Source organism: Dermacentor variabilis, chromosome 8 (assembly GCF_050947875.1).
Source record: "Dermacentor variabilis isolate Ectoservices chromosome 8, ASM5094787v1, whole genome shotgun sequence".
NCBI lineage: Eukaryota > Metazoa > Arthropoda > Arachnida > Ixodida > Ixodidae > Dermacentor > Dermacentor variabilis.
The window spans coordinates 43,668,388-43,692,479 of record NC_134575.1 but is presented as its reverse complement, the minus strand read 5'-3'; the positions used below and the strand labels follow the sequence as shown (position 1 = coordinate 43,692,479).

The window sequence follows — 24,092 nt, the reverse complement described above, 5'->3', positions numbered from 1 at the left end:
GACAGTGTTGCCAGCACAAGTAACGGATTCTGGAGTTGCCAATAATGGCTGCTATTGCCGGACAGCTGACATCAAGGGTGTTTGGACCAGTCTGCTTCTTCCTGCTACCGAGTGTTTTTTTTTTATTGATGCGCTATAATTGAATTCTGGGGTTTTACATGCCAAAACCACAATTTGATGATGAGGCGCGCCATAGTGGGGGGCTTCCAGAAGAAGCCGACAATCGTCTGCTCACGCTCGGCCTTTGGCCATCCTGCTTATTGATATCGTAGCTGTTGGGTCTTGGTAGTTTTGGTTAGCTTTGTTAGCCTCGAACCACGTGAACAAGGTCAGACCACATGTACACTTGCCAGCATGAGCTTACTCCTGGCCCCTACTGGCTAGACGCTTCGACAGACATTGATTCGTATTGAGCTATTCACAGCGCTTCAAAATGGCTAATATCTGTCGTCAAGCTGGTGCAAGATAGCCAGTCCCCACGAGGTAGCAAGGGCATACTGGAGCACAGGAGCAAGCACACTCCAGCCTTGTTGTGCGCAAAGCAAACGCACTACAGTTGCAAGCAGCTGCAGTGTGCCATGTAGCACTGATACTGTGGCCGCCATGACGAGCCCGCTAAGCACACTTCAGCTCGCTGAGAGAACCGGACTCTGTGCCTTTTAGCCGGCAAAATTAGAAAATAGTGGCATCTATGTGGATATCCAAAATCAAACTTGAACTGCACACCCCAGTGACATTCAATAGGCGGAGCTGTGTGGGCACATCCTGATCTACTGTAGCCTATGCAGTGCAAAGCATTGAAGGAGTGGGAGCATTGTGAAGGGGATCATAGGCAGCCTTTGACAACCAATAACTCTACTTCTGCTGAACACATTGAAGTACTTTTTGCTGCAATGTACTTCTGAAATAGTATAGCTCAACTCCGAATGGCTTCCTGAATTTCAATAAAAAGTGTTTGAAGACCCCTTAACTTAGCCAAAACAACGCAAGAGGCCGACAGTTAGACAAAAAAACAGAGGGTGAGAAAGCAGCAGAAATATAATAAAGCAGACACACCCATGTACACAGGCAAGAGGTGACAAAGAACCATCGACCCTTAGTCCATACAGGAAAGATAACTTTATTAGCAAGACGCTCTTCACTGTGCAAACATACATAGAAACTTAGAAATCTCAACTATCAAGCTCTGCAGGAGTGAATGATGTGCACCAGGTAAGACGCCTGCAGGAATAATGCAAAAGCGAAATTTAAATCATGTCCTATGCACATGGAAGAAAGAAAAAACAAACAGCAGATGCAAGATGTGCTAAGTGGAGGCTTGAATTGCGAGATGCACTGATGAATCAAAAGCTAGCTACGGAGCCAAGTGACACTGAGAAGCAAGCCACGCTCCTAGGTAAAAAAAGAGGGAGAAATGTGATGCACACACAATGTTGTGGAGTTACATAGCGTGCCCTCAAACTTTAGAAAATAATCAAGATCCTGGTCAGAACAGCGATAATCTTGTACTAAAACCTTGTTAGCAGTACCAATGGCAGAATGCTTCTGCAAAATTCTGCAATCACTTCTGCGAGGTTTCTTGCAACACTGCGCAAGGAACACCATTGTTGTAGACGCTGACTTGGCAGGTGCCGTGTCAAGCTAAACCTTGAAAAAGTGATTGTATCCCTGAAGTTCAACTGAAAATACCGTTCCAGTTCAGCAAAAAGCAAGTGTGCAACACTTTCCAGCCTCCTAGCGATGAGAAAGCTTAATGTACTCATTCCCATGCAGTCGCATAAATAACCAAGTATATCCACAAAACCATCGTCACTGCTCACAATAGTCGCAGCTGCATGAGCAAGAGCTATAAAAAACAGACGCGAGGAAAGACACTTTAACATGAAGTGCTTAATCCAATAGTGCAGCTTGCAAAAAGCCATACAGCAACTCGCCAATCAGCCGTGTATTGCAAATGTGCCGAAACTAGAAAGCAGTTGCCAAAACCTTTATCACCCTTGACTTGGAAACCAAATTGGACACCCTTGGAGAAATATTGAAACACATTTGAGTAAAAAAAAAAAAACTAGAAGTTCACAAAAAGGAACTAACACAGCATGAGCTAGGCAATCTGTAGTGGCATCACTCAATTCATTGTTTACTGCACCACTGCTGGAAGTGTTCAGTAGGTGCCGGTGCTTACGTGCTGCCAAGGAAACCAATTCAGCAAGCTCGCCAGCGACCCTTCAATGAAACAGCCGGGGAGGTGCTAGCTGTACCATTCGCTAGGCCTAATTGCTCAGTGGCTGCACACATTCTGTTCATTAGGTGCAGCTTGCATTTCCACTTGGTTTCTAGTGGTCTCAACGTTTGCCCAACAAGTGATGCGACCTGGAATGCATGGCAGCATGCAACACCAACACCAGCACTGAAACAAGTGCCAGCGTAAATTCTAATATTTATAACAATTTCACAGGTTCTCAGGCCAAAAGATCACCATTCGGGATCAGGAAACTGGGCTCAATAATGCTCAAATGAAAGCAGTGTTAAGAGGAACTGCGAGCTTACAATTATTCACTCTATGTAACTGGCACACACGACAGCTGTCGTCAGGCGGTGCATGCAGGAACTGGGACACAAAGAACAGCCATCCCAAAGCAATCGCCAGTACCATCTATCACATTTCCTACCACCATGCATCACCTACCTGACCTGCGTTTCCAAATTCCTCAGTACAACCACGTTTTCCCCAAATACAGCCGAAACCCATTATACCGAAGTAGCACTAGGCATGAAAATATTCATTATAAGCATACATTCATTGCACGCTAATATCTGTGAGACACACATTATGACTACTACTTATTTTTCATTATACTGAGATTAACTGTAGTTGAATTGGCATCCCCAAATCTAAATCACTGCCACTTCTCAAGGCAAAAAGGCAGTTTAAAGAAGGAGGTTAATGGACCAGCCATTAATTAATATTCCATTCACAAGAAACACTGCCATGACCACATATTGAAACATATTTCATACACTCAAGCCCTCTGATCACGTTCACATTCTTCCAAAATTGGGAGCCTTCCTGGGTTGGCAGGAGAATTGGTGCCATTCCATCATCCCTCAAGCCCCGCCACCAGCTTCCCGAATAAAGCGAGATCCTGTGAAAAGCAAGGCTTCTTTTTCCTGCTTCCTTTGCCACTTTAAACTTTTTCAGGACTGCCAAGCTATGAGAGGGTTCCAGGTTTTTCCTTACTATAGCACACGTGCTGCGCTTACGAACAGAGTATGAAGGCAAACACGATCGAAAGCTCAAATTTTGAAAGTCCTTCAACGCAAGAAATACACTGGCACTTTGCCAAACATCCTGTTCATTCATTCGCTTCTCCAAATGCCTAACGATTGTTACGTGCAAAGGCACAAAATCACAGAAGTTGTAGTATGTGAAACAATCTTAAAAAAAAGCACTGGACTTTTACAACCAAATTGCCACCAAGATGGCAAACTCAACCTGGTTCAAGTCACATATAAGTGAAACGGAGGCTTGCAGTAATGCGCCGATGGAGAGCCTAAGCATCAGCTCTATCAAGCACGACAAGACCGATCAACAATCTTAGTAACTGTTTTTTTTTGACGAAGTCACCAAATCATGGACAAAAACACTCCATTTGTAGTAAAAGGCCACTAAGTCATGAAGATGACTAGCTCAGAATTCTGGCGTTATCGTTTTGATTGTATCTAGATGTCTTTGTTATCAATTTTTTAAGCTACAGCTTCGATTTACTTCCTGCGGTGACGGATGAAATCGGAATGTGGAACAAACATGAAAACAGCACCCTCATATCAATCTCAAGATTGTGCTTTGCCTAGAAAGGCTGCTTTGACACACCCAGCAGTGACAAATAAAGGCACATATATCGCCCTAGGGATGAGATGGGAACGAGGCTTTGAACTAGGCAAATTCGCTTGAAGAATCTCGCCAGAAATATTTTGCTGGGAAAAAAGAAAAAATAAGTCACTAAAATGTTCCCAGGACTTAATAGAGGCAAAGCTGCATTTACGGTGACAGACTCGCTAAGCTTGGAGACTTTCTCGCTCAGTCACCAACTCTGCAAACCAGAACAAAGTGAACAGGACATGGGATCCCCTGTGTTTCCAGAACATGAAATGACGTTCTGCCTTTAATGCTTTTTTTCAATTTATTTCACTTCCCTCAAAGGAAATGTGTTTTCTTGAGACAGAATGCCGTAAAACCTGCAATAGGGGTTAAACCACTGCTTTTATCGAATGGTATCCTACTTCTGACACATGCACACTCATTGGCTGAATTCTCTTCTAGCAACGATTGGTACAACAGTGGCATACACACAGCTGCAAAAATTTACGAGACACGCAAGTTCCAAGGCAGGTATGAATTTCTGTTCCGTTGAAGTATGGCACTTCTAATTCAACAGATCAACAAGTCGAAATAAGCTACTACAGACCAAAACCTTTTATCCATGTCAATGTGCTGAAGTTTCTTGGGAATTCTTATTTTTCGCATGTCCTGCTCTGGGAAAAATGTCGCCAACTATAGCACGAGAAACAATGAGAAAGGGGAACACCTGTAATGAATCCCATAAATAGCCTTTTTGTTTTCAATGAAATAAAGCACAAAGACAGGTTCTTCAATCTGAGAGTTCATTAGCATGTCAAATTTTAGCTATTTGGGGGTCACAACCCTGCAAATTCTCACTTGCATACCAATCCAGCGTCCCCGCCATCTCTGCCTCCCCCCTCCCCGGACACTGGTGGACACCATGGGTAAATGTATTGCTTGCTTTTAGCAAAAGCCTGCATTCCACCAATACCCCGATAGTAATGAAAGTGCAGCAATTGACAGGACAAGCTCATGCAATGCAATCCACGCAAATGTTTGCAATTTATAAATCACTGCCTACCAATTTTCATTTCAGTAGTTTTATTTACATCGATGGCAGCCGTTGCTCGAACATTCTTTTTTTCTGCAATGAAAGCACCTCAGCCTCCATTTCCTCCTTTTTTTTTTATAGGCTGGACCTCTTCGTCGATGTGAATAAAGGTGTTTGCAAAACCCCCGCAAACAGAACGCACGTGAAGCACTACAGACAATGCCACAATACTGCGTGATGGCCAGTGACACACAATCTTAATGACAGCTGAAAACAATTCAGCACATGGGTGGCAACCACATTCCCCACTTTAAAAAAATAATAATGAAAATAAAGGTCTCAAGACTTGGAACCTGCCAATGGTTCAACCTGCATTTCCAGGCCTCGCAACAGAAACGCACACTTCCGACGACTCTTCGCCCGAGCTGGCCTGCGTAGCAAAGGTAGCCCCGCTCGCGACTAGCATTTTATTTTTATTTTTGCTTGAGAGGAGCACCTCTGTTTCAAACTGCGATGCACGGCCGCGCTTGCGCACAAACCAGCCTATATGTACAAAAGATGCGTGGGAGATGATGACGAGAAGTCGGGGCCATCATAACCGCTTGAGCGTGCGCCGCTTCTCCTTGGCCATCTTGACGGCTTTGCTCTGTGGCGAGTTGCCCTTGTGCTTGGCGGGCCGCGCGTGGATCTCCGTCATCATCTTTGCCCTCCTGCAGTAGTCGTCGTACCTGAAACACGTGCGGACATGCATATCATGGACGCAAACTAGCAAAATCGCAGTCTTTGTAGTGCAGCAGAATGTCAGTGACTAAGTGTGCCCGCAGGGGAAGGAAAATGACTGTCCCGATTTCACTCTCACAGGTGTCCATGTACTTTCTTCACTAATATAGTGAAGACGGCCATAGTAAAGAAACAAACTATTTATTCTCGTAACACTCGCACTTCTTTTTTCGCGGAAGATTGATGCGAAGTTGGGGGGGGGAGTGATAATTACAATGGAAAATTTTTCAGGGAGAATGTTCTAGGTAATAAACAAACTGTAGTGGCTTCGCACTGGGGTTCTCACATTAGCCACGGTAAGCTCAAACGCAACGTTAGTTCCAAAGGACACTTACCACATACAGTCGTCGACTGATTTTCCGGACTCCAAAAATTCGGACATGTTCGATTATTTGGTCAGCTTCACAGCACTGCCATTCTCCCCCTAAACAATAATGTATAACAACTGCCGAAAGTTCGGACACCTTGCAACCTCTCGTCGGATTTTTCGGACACTCCTTGAGCCAACTCGATCGAGAGCACCATGCACCGACTCTGACCGGTGCATGGTTCGACTCGCTGAACGACATTTTTGTTTTGAGCGTAGCCTCCTTGCTGCCCCACGAAGTGGCGCTACTGCAAATCCCCGCTCATTATCATCGTTTCTGCCTGGTTCAACAGAGTGGCTCTACAGCAGTTCCGGTTTCAGCTTAGTAAGCCATGTCAAGATAATTCAGCAGCTGATTTGTTTCTTCGCGCACATTGCTCGCTCACGACGCCGACGATGCTGCGAGTAGGCCATGTTTTTCGTTTGTGCGACTGGTGCCGGCATGGTGGTATTTGCTTTGTGTGCTATGTCAAGGTCAACGCGGCATACGGAAACATTGCGTCAAGTGTCTAACGGCGCCAACAGTGCCCGCAAAGACCGCGCTGGGGAACGCCGGCAAGCGGGTACCGGGAGGCCTAAGATTTATCGCCTTCCGATGTGCTCCCTACTGACGCGGAAAATGTTCTGCCGAGACCTGCGCAGTGGTTGCATTGCGATTCCGGACACCGTCTCATTTGACAGTTTCACAGGTGCTGACACTGCTATAGTGACATGCACAGAACCCGACAACGGCGAGATCATTCGTCAGGTTTCTGCTGCCCCGCCGGACGATGACCGAGTCGGAAGATGATGCACCATGTGCTACGCTGCCGTCGCATGCGGATCGTGTACAAGCAGTGACTGCGCTTTCAGCCGCCTATAGTGACCGTACGAGCCTCTCCGAGATTCAGGCTTATTTGATTGCGCGTAAACGGCACAGCGTGCAACGGCGCATTCACGATTTCTTCAAGCCTACTGCCAAGCCCGAATAAGGGGTGGAAATAAAGGATTTCATTTTTTTTTCTTAATCTGCTTTTTCGGACACCTGTTTATTCGGACATTTCCGCAGTCCCCGTGAGGTCCGAATAAACGGTCGGCGACTGTACACAAGATTCTAAAGTGCCCTAGAGTGTAACACTCAACCAATTTTCATGGGCTTAAAGGGTCCCCCGAAACACTTTTTGAACACAGTCAGGAAATCTGTCCGATCTGTTTCAGAGGCTGCAGCCAAATGCCAGCCAAATATTACTGCACTACATACAGCAGGCAATTTACGTTGTGCCAAACACAGCAAAAAAATCACTCGCTCTCGCTTACGCACTGTCATTGCCCAGCGTCGTCACAAGCAGCTCGACCCACCAACGCTGTTGGCTGATTTTGCGATTGCAATAGCATTCTCAGTTATACATAACTGCCAATTTTGAGTTAAATAAACGAAACATATGCACGTCTGCTATCTAAAAACAGACATATCATTTCATCTTTGCACTGCCGGTCTACGCATGACAACTGTGCAAAGCTGCGCCTATTGCATGTGGCCTCCACGACAGCAGCGGCATGCAGCGTAGTGAAGTCTACCATGGCTGTCACGACAAGCCCTTTTGCCATGACGACACTTTTGGCCGAGGCATTGCCGCCTTGGCTTCTCCACTGCGTAGCGCAGAAGAGAAAGCCGGATACTGGTCCAATAACTCAACTCGTAATTAGAGGATTGGAAAAATTTTGTCGGCACGAGGTTCGCAAGGCAGCACAAGTTAATAGTGCGGCCATTCTATGATCAGATAGAAAAGTGTTTCAGGGTCCCATTAAAGTAAAGAAATAGAAGGGCACATGAAATCTGAGCACAAGTTCAACATGAGGAGGAGCTGCCAAGGTCGTTTAGTTGCAGACACTAGCAGAGACACTGGCTTGGATTGTGGTGATAGTGTGAGTGTCGGGACTTAACAGATGGCGCTCAGCTGCCATGCGCTATCATCTTTGCCGGCTGGTACAAGCAGGTGACCATTGCTGCAGGAATTTTCAAAGGTGTTCAAGGTCACTCAAGGGAAACGAAAATTTGTAATTTCTGACTGCCAATGTTAGGAGTGCAAGCATTATGCAAGTATAAACACTGTATATAATAGAATACATCCATTCATTATATCAGGAACAATGTAAATAACTGCATCACTGAAACAACAAGACAAATAGAAAAGGGCACAGGACTGGGACAATTCATTCCATTCACTGGCCACCCTGAACTCTAGCTCGGTGCACTTGTCCCAAACTGTCGCAAAGTACCGCCGAGCTGTGGTAGAAAAAATTTCATTGATAGTTGCAGGATGACACCACGCCAAGCTACAGCTATAGAAAAGACAAAGGTGTATAACACGCCTGCCAACCTGTGAAAGTCAAAATTCCTAAAAAATTTTGCAGACACTATGAGGGGGGGGGCAGCAGTATGCATTCTTTGTTCAAGTTTGCTCCAAGGACCCACACATTGTGGAACACATACATACTTTTAGACGCAGCACACAAACAGCCGCAAACTTTGAACAGTACAGTGGCAAGCAAGTTATTTTATTAAGTGACAGTGACTCTTTCAGCGACTTTGCTATTGCCACTTTGGCTTGCAACTCATCCAATGCAACTGCCCTGCCTGCATACAGCAACTTTGTCTGCAACAAAGAGGGCAGCAAATATACCATTACAATTTTTTACGCACTTCTTACTAACCCTTTCGCTGTCACGGACGTACCAGTACGTTTTCGCGCTTCCCCCCCCACAGTGTCACTGATGTACCGGTACGTTCTCCTTTCAAAATTTCGCGCCTGAGTGCAAAGCTGGCGCTTGTTGACTGGCCATGCCATCTGTTGACTCTTTCTACAAGTTCGTATTTTCGGCCCGACCTGTGTTGATACATGTATTGAAGAGTACAGTGCGACTAGCACTCGCCCCTCTCTCTTTGCTGAGTGGCGCGGTGGCTCCGCGTTCGCTGGATCATGCGTCGCGCGCGTGTGGTTATGGGTTCAAGGGTTGTTCTGCCATCTCCGCTGGTTTGAAGGTTTTTATTTTAGAGCGCAGCTCTTTGGCGTCCGTTCCTGGGTTTCGCGTCGTCGTCGGCGTTGTCGTCGGCCTCGTAACCAGCTCCGCCCCCCTTTCATCCCCCCAGCGCTAGCAGCGACCGACTGATACCGCTGGATGCCGCTGACGCCGCTAGAGAGTCAAGATAACGTGACTGCATAGAACACCGTCGCCGCCATGCAGAAAGAGGAGGAAAGGGTCCCCCCCCCCCCCTGTTCTTGTGTGGCGGATAGGGTGCTCTTCAGTTGCCGACGCGCCGGTTATTTCACGTAGGCCCCGGCACGTCGACGAATACGTGACCACCTTCCCACGGCTAGACCTGGTTCTTAGCACTGCGGAAGCGAGGGTATCATATTGTTTGTGTCGGCATCGGCGGCGTTGTCCCTGAAACCAACTCCGCAGCTGGGGTTGACTCACTATCGGCGTCAGCGGCATCAGTCAGTCGCTGCTATCTCTTCCCTCCTCCCTTTATCGTGTTGTCCGCTTGCTGCGCGCGCTTCTGCCCCCATCGTTTGCCGCTGGGTGTACACGCCGCCCCCCTCCCCCCTCTTCCTGCGAGTCTCCGGTTGTCAAAGCGCCGGCTCGAACTTAATTTTTTTCTTCGCTCCTCCTCCAATGCAACCCCTGTGCGGTGGCAATCAGAGAGCCAGATCGGTGGTGGCGGATCTGTATATGTGCACCGCCCGAGCCGAAATTGCCGCTGCCGTTCACCCTGTGCGGTGGCAATCAGAGAGCCAGATCGGTGGCGGCGGATCTGTATATGTGCACCGCCCGAGCCGAAATTGCCGCTGCCGTTCGCCACTGCGAAATTATCTGCCAGTTCTTTCTGAGCCATGAGCGAGACGACCGATGGAAGTCCTCCGTCTGCTGCTGCTGCTGCTGCTGCTAAACGAGCTGCCAGAGCAGAGGCCCAGCGCCGTCGCCCTCAGAATCCAGAGGTGCGTGCCGCCGAAGCAGAAGCTTACCTAGTAAAGTCTTTGTTAAAGGAATACGTGTGAAAAATAAAAAAAAAATTCTGTGATAGCGCATACATGTGTTGCTCGATTTCTTTGCCTCAATCTATCGAAAAGGTGAAACAGCTTATTTGCTGCGCTCAAATTTCGCATTAGGAAGTAACGTAATCGTCGGTAATTTTTTTTTCTTCTGTTGGTGTGTCTGCTACGGCGCGTCAAGTTCAGGGACACACGCCGTTGCCTCTCCAAAAAGAGCGACTCGATTGCTGCTTTCGCTCTCTCGCTGCACCCTCGCTTCCGACTTGCAGCAGTAAACGTAAAGCCCTTCGAACTTTTGTTTTAGCCTTTTTCCATCTCCCCCTGTCTTCTTGATCACACAACATCCCATTTCTCTCCGTTGTGCGGGCGACTGAAAGCGTATCCTCCCTGCGCGCGGTTACTTTCAGATAGCTGAGCGCGCGGGACCTTCGTCTGCTCATTGGAGCGGCGACTCTTCCGATTCAGAATACGAACCGAGCTCAAATTCGGACTCGGACAAAGTCTCATGCGAGTAAGAGGCGAGTTCCGCATCATCAGATTCAGATGTTGAACAAATATTAGTGTCAGGCTGATGATGATGTTTACTAACAACAGCTGCAGAGCACTGAAATGTGCATATTGCATTGACAATGTTATTTGTATACCAATCATAATCAAAAATAAATTGCTATGTTCATTCTCTGTTATGCTCGTTCCCTGAAAACAAGTCGACACTGAGGGTGCGTCACAGCCAGAAAGGTCTGACAGCGAAAGGGTTAATAATCCGCCGCCCCATTTTTCAACACTTTTTTTTTGTAAAACCCGACGAAGCATGAGTAAAATTGTAGAGCAAGCTCAAATTCATAAACATTACGAAAAATTCAGGCGAGTTGGAAGGTATATATATTATATATATATACACATGTATATAGATTTTTCTTAGTCCTGACAAAGTCACTATACTGAGGTTCTACAGTCGAACCCTGATATATCGAACTCGCAAAAAAAACGCCTGTCAGTTTGATATAGAGCGCAATTCGATATGAGTGCTAAATAATTGGATGTCATAAAAGCACATACAATTTATAATGTCACTTTATTGATGAAACTAGCTTTGTTTCGCATGAAATAGTCCTGCATTTTCTTCTGCTTGGGCAATTTCATTGCCTGCGACACACGCACTTCTCCACACTGTCTAAAGAGTCGGAGCAGCTGAGGCCGCAATCTTATGCATTCGCGGCAGAAGCACCGGACTAGTGCAAGCGCACCAATCACTTCGGAGGATGTGGGCAAAGCACCGTCGTTGCTTTCCTCATTGTGCCCACTTTCACTTGCGCTCGGTACGATGTCGGCAATGTAGTCTTCATTTTCGGGCTCTCCCGTGGTCACAACACCATCATTTGCACTCACAAACTCGTCCGCCGTTGATTCGTCAACAGCTTGCGGAAATTCTGACAGCTCCCTCCAAACTTCGGCAACATCGGCAACGGCTTCATCGCATTCATCAGAATTTAGTCATCACCGAGCACGCGGAAGCCGACACGGCTGTAGCAATTTCCGATTAACCACTCGTACACGGCCGTGCGTACGTGTCGGGCACCACTGGCACCGGGATGCGAGCTTGGCCGCTTTAGCCCTAATCTCCCCCTTATTCTTTAAGATCGTGCTGCGAGTGCTCCTCGGAATCGTGCACGCTGCGAGGACATCCGACTTCTCACCGCGTTCGACCTGATTTATGATTTCGAGCTTCACGACGAAAGGCAAATTCTGCCGCTTCATCACGGCAACGCTGCGGGAGAAGGCCCACACACAATGAACCAGAGAGAGACAACTCGCACTTTCGCCATCTTGCACGATGAGGGCACAAGAGCCTCTGATTGGCTGTCTGAGCAACCACTGCGGGCGGGCCAGGATCATCTTTCGCAGGGGGGTGCAGACGGCTCGTCTCAGGCAGTGCGGTCACAGTAGGAAGAGCGGTTGGATGGAGCCGAGCCACCAGGTTTCCCTGCCACCATGAGGGAAAACCAATTTCTGGGGGCACTTTTCCGCTGCTTGACGTTCGATATATCGGGAGTCGCTGCTATTTCTGTTCGATGTAAGCAAAACTATTGCTATTTATACTCATTGTAGCTATATCATGTCCAGAAAGTGTTTGATATATAGAATAATTCGATCTAAACAGGTTCGATATAGTTGGGTTCGACTGTATTGCATAAACTAACGCACACATGGCAAACAGGCACAGCGAACAGGTCAGAGGTGAGAATTAGCTGTGCATCACATATAATTCTCACCGCTGCCCTCGCGTGTATATACCACAATTTTTTTTTAACAATCTTAACAAGGTTTGGCCCTTACGTAAAGGCGGGAAAATTGAGTCCAATTTTTCCCACAATGTGTGATCCTTCTGTAGTTTTTGCGACTGCCACAGTAACAGTCACTAGGTCTCTGTTCAGCAGCACGCTTGTGGATTCAATCGCTCTTTGTGCCATCTGCGGCGTTAAACATGTGCATAACTTTAAAACTTCATAGCTTTTCACAGCAATGCCTCCAGACACCATGCGCTCAAAATCCAAAAGCAGACAAGCTTTTGTCTTTCCTTTTTAAATTTCAAGTTGGGGGTTCAGTTCTCACATGAATGCGGACCATTCTTCAGCGTGTGAGGCACTTCGTACCTGAAAGTATACAGATCTTCTTTCTTTTTCTTTGGTTTACAAATGTCACTTCATTCTACGACTTTACAAATGTCGTGCCAAACTTACAAAAAACCTAAATTCTGTTTGCAAGTGCTTTAAAAGCTGCCAAAAGGCAGGAAAGGTGCCGTCGAGCAAAGTTATCTGGGCAAGGTCCCAAAGCAGGCAGGTGAAATCAAGAGCAGAGTTGCTGATAAGGTCACTGATCTGAAAACACTGTCGGCCTTTCCTGCTCCAAGTTTGCTGCTATGTGCTCCGATAAATCATAGTTAACAAAGCATGTATGTGTCCAACAAAATTACTGAAGAGTAAACAATGCACGGTAGCATTCAATGCCACACACACACACACACACACACACACACACACACACACACACACACACACACACACACACACACACACACACACACACACACACACACACACACACACACACACACACACACACACACACACACAGCTCCTCTGGACTAAAAGAAGTCCCCACCTCTCCAGCAGCATGCGTCCAGCCTCCTCGTTGAGTGCAGACTCGGGGTTGGGTGCAATGAGCAGGCACTTGATGGTGAGCAGGATCTGCTGCAGACCCAGGTCGGGCTTCCAGTCCTTCTTGAGCGTGTTGACACAGATCTCGCCCGATGGAACAGCCACGTTGGGGTGAAAGATGCGAGTGGTGAAGAAGCCCCGGGGAGGAGACGCCGGAAAGTCCTTGGGCAGCACCTGGGCACCACAGGGAAGACATCCCATGGGAAAGTCAAGCAAGTTCAGAGTGACCAAGTGGAAGAGAGGAACACGTAGCCCCCTTTCACTGTGGGATCGAGTGTGCTGGCACAGTAACCTGTGTGTATCTAGCAATCTCCCCGCACAACCTGAGCTGTCGCCATCTTTTACTGCATCTCCGTTACCTCGGCAACAGGGCTTGAGAACAGGGCAATTAGCTATTCATACTGAAGCAACTACAGTGGAGAGAACAACAAAGAACAGAATCCCCCCCATTATTCCCCAAGCACTCCCGAACAGGGCACCAACTCCCGTGCTAGTCATTCTATATCGTTTTCTGCACTATAGTCACTTCATTATGTGTGTTATCTTCCCTTTCTTTGTACAGTCACCAAACCCAGAATTCGGTAACGCCCAATTATTTGGACACCTCTGCGGGATGCCACTGCCCTTATATACTCTAAAAATGGTGGACACCGTACAGCACACCGCCCGATAATTCACTCAGCTTGCTCTTCACATTATAGCACCCCACAATACGCATATTAAGAGTGGAGATCTATTTAAAACCCTGAACATCCTCAACATTTACGATTTGACAACATACAACATTGCATCCATCATGTATAAAAAATAATAAACTAGCCTTGGAAACTGTCTTGCTCCGTCCCTCACTTTGAAATGCTGGGAACGCATCTCGCAGTCGTTTTTTTTATTGCCTAAGGTAAATACTAATTATGGTCGCTCTACACTACAGTTTACAGGCACCTCAGTTTGGAATAGGCTTGATAGTAACCTAACCAATCTAAGAAGATTGTACACATTTCGAAAAACAATTAAAGCACTCACTTATTGATAATGCGTAACCCTGCGCATGCACACGTCCTAACTTTTTCTTTCTCTGTGCCAATGTTTTCAATGATGTAAAAAAAATTTATAAAAATGTATCTGATTTGTGAAATTTTCCCTACTACTGTATTGTACTGTTTTACTTATTTCAGCTACTTTAGTCTTATGTGATTTCACAGTATAAAAAAGCAGCTGCCATTGAAATGTTTTTTCCTAATAACTATCGGTAGGGACTTTTTAACAAATTTGTTGGGTCCCGAAAGTGTGTACTGTAGAATTGTATACTTACGTTAAATAAACTCAAAACTTTCAACCTTGTGCTGATTTAGCCACCAAATCGACCAAATAGCCAGTTCCTGTTACTGTGCCAGGCTTCAGGGTCTTCATACAGTGACAGGAATGGCTGTCACCTTCAGAGTTGAATCTCGCAATATCTCACAAAAGTTATTGTATCCTCGAAAGTTGTCACTCAAGAATGCCACCCCAGGTCGCAGGCAGATGTATGTGTGCAGAGCAAAGCACTCATAAGTTTTTATGGCCATTAGTAAAAGAAAGCTTCTCATTTTCAGTGAATCAGTTATTTCGGACTCCCGATTATACGGACTTTTCATCAGCTGCTCCCGTTGAGTCCAAATTATCAGACAGCAATTGCATTAGCCCTAAGAGCCATTCTTCAAAAGTTCAAACATTTCAATACATCTGAAAGTTTACTTAGGGCTTAGGGAAATTAGGGCCCCTGCAACTACTCAGCCTAAATAAATCCATCCTTGCATACAGTGCATATCCCCATTCCAAAAGCCCAGCTTGTTTTGAGGAAATCGGATACGTCAAATGGACTGAGCACAGTACCAGACGCAGCTTGAAGACGCCTCCCGCATACGGCGTGCCTTGGGGACCCTCGATGGTGGCCTCGATGTCCGTGACGTCCTCCTCGTTGACAAAGACACGGATGCCCTCTGGCGGTTGACGAACCAGCTCGCAGAGTTCCCGAGACACCTGCCGCAACACTTGCGGTGGCAGGTTTTCAACGTTGGAGCTCTGCACGACGCAGGACAGCCCCAGCTCAGTGCCCTGCCGTTTCTGAACCTTTTCCTTGCTTCTTTCTTGCAGACAAGTCAAACTAAAACAAGTAACTTAAAAACGTACTGCCGTTTTGCCGTGTCTGCTATGTGTGCACACACACTGTACTTTAGCCTCAAATCTAAGCCAACCCCGCAAAACTCGGCAGGTCAGAATTATTTTTTTAAAGCTTGCCATGAATGCGAGTGAAAGTGAAAAAAAGAAAGTGTTCCACTGTGAAAAGAACAAAAGTTTTTATGGATTTCGGCTTTTGACTCAAGCATGTGCAATGTAAGCTCATCTTCATAGACGTCAATGCCCCCTTTGCCACTGATTTCTTCCCACAGTGCATTGCGCTCACTTGCATCTAGCACGTTGTGGGATATGGCACATTTATGAAGCTCGCATTGTCAGCTTGGCTGGAATTTCATCCCATGCTGCAGATATTCAATTCACTACCTGACTAAGCGAAGCAGCCGTGTCGAAGTCGACAGGCGTCTAAACTTGTTCCGAGCGCTGCCTCGAATTTTCGCAACCTCCATCACCTTTGCCTGTGTGATCTCTGCCATTGTGGACCTTCCCACTTCCTTCTGTGTCCCAGTAAAATCAGCAACATCATTTCCCATATAATGGTATCAACCTTTCTGCGGTCAACAGTTTCTGGCTGTTACAGGCAAACTGCATCTTCAAATTCAGCCTGCTCCCGACTTTTATTTTTTTTATTTATTTTAGTATGTGCCCACATTCCAGTAAATAAAGTATTATACAAATTTGATGAAAGGGATAGTTCGTACCACGGTGCTCACTGTTGTACCACATTTTTTTTGCATTTATATGCTGCCATGTTACGATCAATGAACGTGCAACTTTTGGGACATGTTGGACGCATGCATTGAGCTTATGTTCAACCATGCTTCACTCGTGGGCTTCGAAATTCACTAGCAAGGGAGCCACCCATTGACTGTGCAACAAATGTTGTGTACTTGCAATTTTCAGACTAGCACAACTCTCTTGGGTCATAGAATATCAATAGGGTCCTTCAATTCTGGGTAAAACCTGATAATCCCATATGTTGGTGCCCCAAACAAAATTTATGAAAATCTGGTTAAGCCTAATTTCTCAATGAAGTCTGTCCTTCCGTAAAGGATATTAAATGCAGGTGTTATAAATCTAATCACTGCTGCCTATCTTTTGTGAGCAAGTGGTCAATTTATATTGCATCATTAATACATTTATTGTGTGGATATGGTATTATAAATCCAGTTTTTTGCTCAACACACAGGCGAAAACCAGAATATTACATATACAATATACTGGCTTTAAGTGAACGAACTTGTTACTTGTTTAGCAGCCACATCTGCACGTGTATTATGATGGTGCATTGCACTGCATTTCCCACGCTTCGCATCCATGCAGACGGCAGTAATGCACAATAAAGTGAAATAATGCAGTACTGACATGGCTCTGCATCCTGAACAGTAGCTATGATGTTGGGAGGATGTTTACCAAAAAGTGTTACATCCAAAGGACGACGGCAGATTCGTCTAGCAATTCTGTTAATTTTGTTGAGAGAACAAATCGCAGGAACTGGTAACACAGGACAAGAGAAAAGGAGGAAAGGGTTTGTTCAAAAAAGGAAAAAAATTCACCACAGTTCCTGCAAATCACGTCCACGCCCATTGTACTTTACTCATTTGTTTAAAAAAAAGTGCAGAGAACAAGCAAAGAAGGGATCAGCAAAGCCATTTCTGTTTGTTTTTCTTAATGAGGTTTCTTTTAAATGCCTTAGTAATGTCCCACAACAAGGGTTAGTGGAGACAAATTCATCACATTACTTGCAAGCAGCTGTTTTTGCTATTACACATTCTTGCTAGTGATCTTACTTGCTGAAATAAAATGTATGTATTCAAAGGGAGACCACTGCTTGTGTTGATTTTTTGTACATGTTACTAGAAATATCCCTAGCTTATGGCTGCCAGTCAACTCCCAATCTCCCCCTGGTGACAGACAAAAAAAATCAATTTCTCATGTTTTCCTCTAAAGGTACCAGCCTATTTTTACCCCCCGAATTTCAATATACATGAAACTCGAAAATGAAGAACCCTATATATAAATAAGGATTAAAACATTCTTTGATTAATCAATGGCTTAAATAAACCTACACCAGAAAAATGTCATGATTTCTAGAATAGTTTCATGGCCCATACAGTCTGCAAGTCCTCCATGGAAATGGCAAAAGTTGAAGAGACACTAGAGAGAAACAACCAATTTAGACTGATTGGTGCCCTTGCAAAAAAAAAAAAAACATTAAGTTCACTTAATATGTTCATTATCAAAAGAGAAAATGAAGTCCAAACTTTTTATTTCCTACCAAGCTCCCAGTGCCACTAAGTCTATTTGATGTGAATTTCAATGTACTTCTTGTATTCTGGCAGCTGTGGCAATGAAAAAGTTCAAGGTTGCCAAATTCTATCTTTGGGTCCTTTAATATATGACATAGTTCATTTTTACCAATAAAAAATTAACAAGGCCTGACAAGACGGTGCCCTCTCGTTCATTCTTCGCCTTTTCTGGCTTACTAAGCCTTCTTCAATGTTAACAGTGGCTTTTGAGGTACTTTAAAAGGGTAGTTAGGTAGCACAACCATGCATAAGGTTGTCGCAAATGCCAAGAGCATGAAAAGGCATTAGTATCGACATGGGCATCGCTACAAAATAGCGGCTCTGTTCTTTTGGAAAAGGAAGTGTCCCAAAATCGCACTCTCGAGAAAAATGCAAATTAAGTGGTGTCAAACTGTTCGATTTATCAAAACAGGCCAGGATTAGGTCTTTTCACAGCTTTAGAAGTTCTTCATTTTCCGTCTTGCTTTCCCTTTCAGTACGAAGACAGGTTCTTTTTTTTTTAATACCCGCCGCGAGTCCATGAATAGCGTGCACACAGGAACACACAAATGCCCAGGCATGACTCCTAGGTGCTATTGCGCACCTGGGAGTCGCACAAAATTGCCATGAAACTTGAATTTTTGCGCCAGTCTTTGTGTTCTCCCTATCAGCAGCAACACCAAAAACGGCAAGAAACATGTTCTTGAAAGAGTTGACATACTCTGTCAAAAGAAGAAAGAAAAGCGCACGAAAGCTTCAGAAACCTCCCTCATGGCTGTAAAATGCACAACATAGAAAAGGAAAGAAAATCAAAACTTGTGTCAAACATTCTTTTCAAGTGATGAAAGCTTCATTTGAAATTGGGACTCGACAAGGGGGCAGAATACTTTGGTCAATGCGACAACTAAAATGAATTATTGAGGTATTTTAGTAGACACGCATACCAAAGCACCACACATTTTTTGCAAGCCGAAGACATGCACTGTCAAAAGAATGCAAAATCTCTATTTTAGACCAAAGTCTCACTCTGCCCTAAGTGAAAATTACATGTCGACATGGACTCAAAGAAAATTGCTTTTGGATTAACAGCACTAATTTTAACTCGCTCCTATTTCTCACAACAGATAAGAACTTCACCTCATAACACGCTTATGCCATTGCCACTTACACTTCATCTCAGTTTCGCGGAACAGATTCCATGGGAGTATTCGCATCGGCTACATTTACAAAATCAAGCTGTCAGGATCATCTATTGCTGTGGTTGCATGACCACACAAATTACTAATTACAGCTCTTTCAGCATACTAATATTTATTTACATGCTTAAGCACAAACTGACTTTACTGCTATGCTGCATACTCAACCACAAAGTCTGTTTAGATACAATAAATAGATACAATAAATACCAACTATAACCAGACCAGCCAACCTGAACCCTTGAGACCACATACAAATAAATGCCAGAAAAAAAAAACATCTTTAATCTTTAATTAAATGTGCAAAGCACATCGAGAATAAGCATAATCAACAAAATGAAAGAAGGAAAAAATATTTTGCCAAACATTTTTTAGCAACAGAGGGAAACTGGATATGGTCTTCACCCCAGGCTTCGGTTGGCATTTGTACCAACAGCACTCGCCATATGCGAAACATAGGTGCACATTTTATTTACTTTACATCATCTGCGTGATGCCAGATCAGAGGAATATACAGCATCAGTCTGTTTTCTCTGACCTTCCTTTCACAAAAAATTCGAGGTACCCCATGCCAAACTTCTCTCTCACCCCTTATTCCTTTTCTAAACCAACAAATGACACTGTCTGTCGTGCACTGTTGGCGGAAGGCATTTCTCCGGAAAATTCGTACTTAATACCATAACTCGGCAAACAAACAATTTCGTTCTGGTATGTTGCCTGTAGGCAACACTAATCAATGACGGGTTAAAGTGCTACCATAGATGCCGAAAAATACTAAAGCTTGGTGGCAAATACTGCAAATTATTTTCAACAAAGGCTTACATTGCTTAATTTTTAAAAATTGGCTGCAGAGACACCTTGAAAAGGAACACTGCTCTATATTCACAGCACAAATAATCTGTGTCGCTGCAGAAGAACAGAAACGCTCACAACATTTATTTGTAAAATATTCATGTAAGGACTACCTTTTTACTCATGGCACCCCTGCCAGTAGGTCCAAAAAGCCGAGAGGATCTAAAATCAGGCTCAGAGATTTGCTCGACAACCATATTTGCATTCTGTTGAGATCGGTTCAGCTCTTAATAGCACGTGAACAAAAAAGGACACAGTAATTGGCTTCAATACGAGAAGCCACCTCTAGAAATTGTGCACTTTCTCCCATAAATTCTTAAAAGCCAGCACGTATGCATAACAATATGAGAATTTCGTGACAATTTCTTACTTCCTCGAAAGAACAATTATGGAATATTTACTGCTCTTTTCTGGGCATTAAATACCGGAATGAACTACCATAGGCTTGCTTGACCACACTAACATTAAAAAAAAAAAGGTGCCAAATATTTGCTAACCCCGTATACAACTAGCCGCAGATGCACTATTATGAGCATGTATTGCGAGAACACTTAGTATAGTTTTCAACAGTTTCTTTTTGTATATGCACGTTTTTCATGTTAAGCTCATATTAATTTATCTTTCCTCGTTTTTTTGTTTCCCTTTCTAGAAATTTTAGTTTTTGTCTGTGTCGTATACACACTTGTATTACTCTCACAATTTGTACACTGTAGACATTTATTGTTCCTAATTGCTGTGTTAACATTGCTTGTTTTGTTGTCATTGCTATATTGCCAATAATGCATTCATTACTACATCGTTAATTACTCATAGGAGGTCCCCTTGGCCGTTCAGTAACTCCAGAACCTCATCCTGTACTAGATAACGTGGAAGCTTGGACAAGTTGGTGATTCAATGTCGACATGTTTGCACAGCGCAAAAGACGAGGTCAGAAGGAAGCGCCTGTGTAGTGTTCTTCCTTCAGTCCTCGTCTTTTGCGCTGTGCAAACATGTCGATCCTGTACTAAAGCTGAACAAAGAAAATGAAATATGACGAGAAGCATTGTCCCACCACTTTCATGTAACTTCAATGGAGTCTACAAAGCCTCAAAATAAAATTGCGTCTCTCTTCGGCGCATTTATTTATGACTGTCCATCGCAATATGTGACTGAAGAAAATGTCCTCAACACCTTGGTAGGGTTATCAACAATAATGAGTATAAAATCTTACAAAAAGCTTTTTACTCGTCTGACTAGACCAGTGAGGCAACAAGTACTGCACTTCTTCATACGAGGTTATGTACAAGACTATTTTTACTATATAAAGTTAAGGAAAGAAGAACACAGGCAAACACATGCTCTACGGACAAGACACTGCCACATGGTAACAGTGTCTTCCAGACACACACACCCTGGTAATAGACACACAATGACTGTTCTCCATCTTTCTAAATTTTCATTGCATATTTTTTTTAATGCAGCCAAGAAATTGATGTCAGCACACATGTGCAATCAGCACGAACTGTTGCATTGACAATGCAATATCTTCTTGAAGATCATAAATTTACAAAGTCACTCAGCCATAATGTTAAGGAAAATCCATGCACTTTAATCATTGCCATGCTAGCACAAACCACAGTTAACCCTAATAATTTTTTTGTAAGGAACTCGTGTAATACCGGTGTCATACGACCACTTTCGATTGCTATCAAGCCCGATCCGGATCGAAATTCTCGATTGCGATTGGCTCCATCGCGCAGCTTTCGCAAGGAAACCAATCGCAACCGAGAAATTCAATCCGGATCGGGCTTGATCGCGATCGAAAGCGCGCCGTGTGACATCTAGGCAGGGACTACATTACAACCAGCGTCTTCTGCAGCGGTAAACCGCTGTGTCATTCGCCGTCTCAGGTATCCACGCGCCTGGAACACGCTACAAGCAACACAGCGAGTAAGATAACTCACGATGAAACCTCACGCTCTATTTGAGCACTACCCACACTTAACGAAGGGAGAAGCATTTCAAAGCAGCCGCGGCACTGAGACGTCTGTAGAACCGAGTGGACGCAGATCATGCAAAAACACGAACGCCGCAACAATGCTGCCTGTCTCATCGCGTTTTCCGAAGCATTCGTCGGGACGCAGCGAAGCGAACGATGCGGTTCGCTTGGTTGCGTTACGAACGCAGCGCGCCAAGCGCTACCCGACGACTGGCGTCCGTTAAATAGAGCAAATGAATTCGCAACGCTAACGTTTTGAAAGGCAGCACGAGAAGCGACTCCTGCGTACGCAATTCAACTGATAACCAGCGGTAAATCAAACGCTACGCGGACGTAATAGAAGCGCACGAGTCGGCCTTTGATAAGTATAACCTGTGGATCGTTCACGAAACGCGTACGGCGTTGCCTGTCCTGAAAATTAGCACCACAGAATATAGATATCTTTTAGCAAAAGCCAGCCGATCTTTTTCTCTTTTTTCGCCATTGTTAATGGTAGGCGAACGATGCACGCGAAAACTAAACCAACAAACGATTCCAATCCAGAGGTATATACGAGGAAATGAATGAGTTGCTGCGGGCGCGAAGTGAAGAAAATCCAGCAACGGCACAAGACGTTGCACAGGCGCTTCTCCAGCGACAACGAAACGTAGGCGTGCGCAAACTGTTGCATTGCGACACTGACGTTCGTGACACTGTCTTATACAAAGTAAACAAAAAGTTCAAAACACAACATCCACGCACGCGAGACTGAACCAACGGAATACATGGCTCTCAGCAGGATTCGGAGCTGCGCAAACTGCGGCCGCGGTGCGTCTAACGACGACGTCCGGCTTATTCTTAAAGCTCGTTACACCAAAACAAACTACAGAGCATTCGCGGTCGATTCTGAAACCTTTAAGGCACTCCAGACAGACAGAGAGGCCGCGAATTTGCAACTTCGACACACTGTTTATGTCGCCCATTAAGCCTAATCATAACCACAACACCGTTGGCACGGGTCTACCGACTTTTGCGCTCGAATTATTGCACCGCATGAGCTAACAAACAGCTTCTACTTACGCTGGACATGGCGAAAAGGTGTCACCAACCCGGGTATCCGGCTATTTGTCGCGGTGGCAATAGGGCCAAGCCACAGGCCAAGCGAGCAGCAACGCTCACAGCGTCGGACACACCGCCAAGCACGGCTGCTGCGGCGGGGGAAAAAAACGTTGGCTAACCGAAGACACGAAGCCAAGTGGCCCAAGTTTGAATCGGACCAATCGGGGATGCCAGTGAACGCACTCCGGAAACAGATGCCTCCAAGGGCGCATCGAGCAGGCGAGCGCGCAAATTCAAAACATAGTTACAGGTGAATGGTCCCGTTTGCAGCTTTTGTAAGGGTCCGTTTCATTATTTTCGTACCACGCGCCGCCCCAAGTGACAAATCCTAGCGATAATGGCACCGTGCGAGTCATATCAGAGCCAATGACGAAAAAATTACCGTAGCTGCAGGGTCGACAACGCAATAGCATGAAAAATGTGTTTGTGTGTGTGGGGCGGGCAAATTATCGGGAACAAATATGCGCACCGAGGCCTGGCACCGAAATGTGCAGTCGTCACAAGCCACTTTGGTTCTGGGCTATGAGTAAACTAATTTTAGTACGTGCACGCAGGTACTCGAGGCGCGTGAGCGCACATCTGTGCCGCCCGCGAGTAACAGGGTGTCCAGAGACGCGATACGAGCAGTGCATTTGGTTGTAAAACGACCAAAACCGCACAGGAATGCTTGAGCAGTGTTCGCGTTCATACGCGGCCGTGAAAAAAAGGAAGCCAAGTCAACTTGGCTCTGCAGCGGAGCTGGCGGAGCCACGGCGGCATTCTGCCTTCCCCGCTGCTTCATGGCACAAGCATTGCGAGCACAAACACGTTACTTTTTTATTAGGAGTGTGAAAGTGGGAAAAAATATGTGTGTAAGCCGGTAACGACGCGGTTAATGGCAGAGACGGGAGAGGAGAGCTTAGAAGAGCGTTTATTGTGACTCTGACAGTGGCCTCACGGTGGCCGGTGGTCAGTTTCACTTCGCTCCCCAAAGAAGCAGGACGTGTGTCCAGTGAGCTCCTGAGCAACATTTTGCGATGTGCTGAATGCGGCCTAAATCATGGATCCGGTATCTCAAAAGAGGTGCAACGTCGTATTGCTAGCGCATTTATTTCGCAGTTGCCATTAAATCGCCACTGAATTTTTCCTTCCTCGTTTTGTGAATAAGCCTTCTCAAACTCATGTGAAGTTTGTGTTGCCCAATGAGTTGTTTTCTTTTTTTTTTCTTTTTTTGC

General features: G+C 45.2%; 1 protein-coding gene across 1 annotated transcript; it reads right to left on the bottom strand.

Moving 5' to 3' along the window:
• Positions 1-1,100: 1,100 nt before the first annotated feature.
• Positions 1,101-23,002, bottom strand: LOC142590161 (ubiquitin-conjugating enzyme E2 S). Its single transcript, XM_075702055.1, has 4 exons — positions 22,840-23,002; positions 15,164-15,352; positions 13,236-13,465; positions 1,101-5,620 (listed from the first exon to the last, which is right to left on the bottom strand). The coding sequence occupies exons 1-4, from the start codon at positions 22,846-22,848 to the stop codon at positions 5,485-5,487; spliced, it is 564 nt and encodes a 187-aa protein (XP_075558170.1). The 5' UTR covers positions 22,849-23,002; the 3' UTR covers positions 1,101-5,484.
• Positions 23,003-24,092: the final 1,090 nt, after the last annotated feature.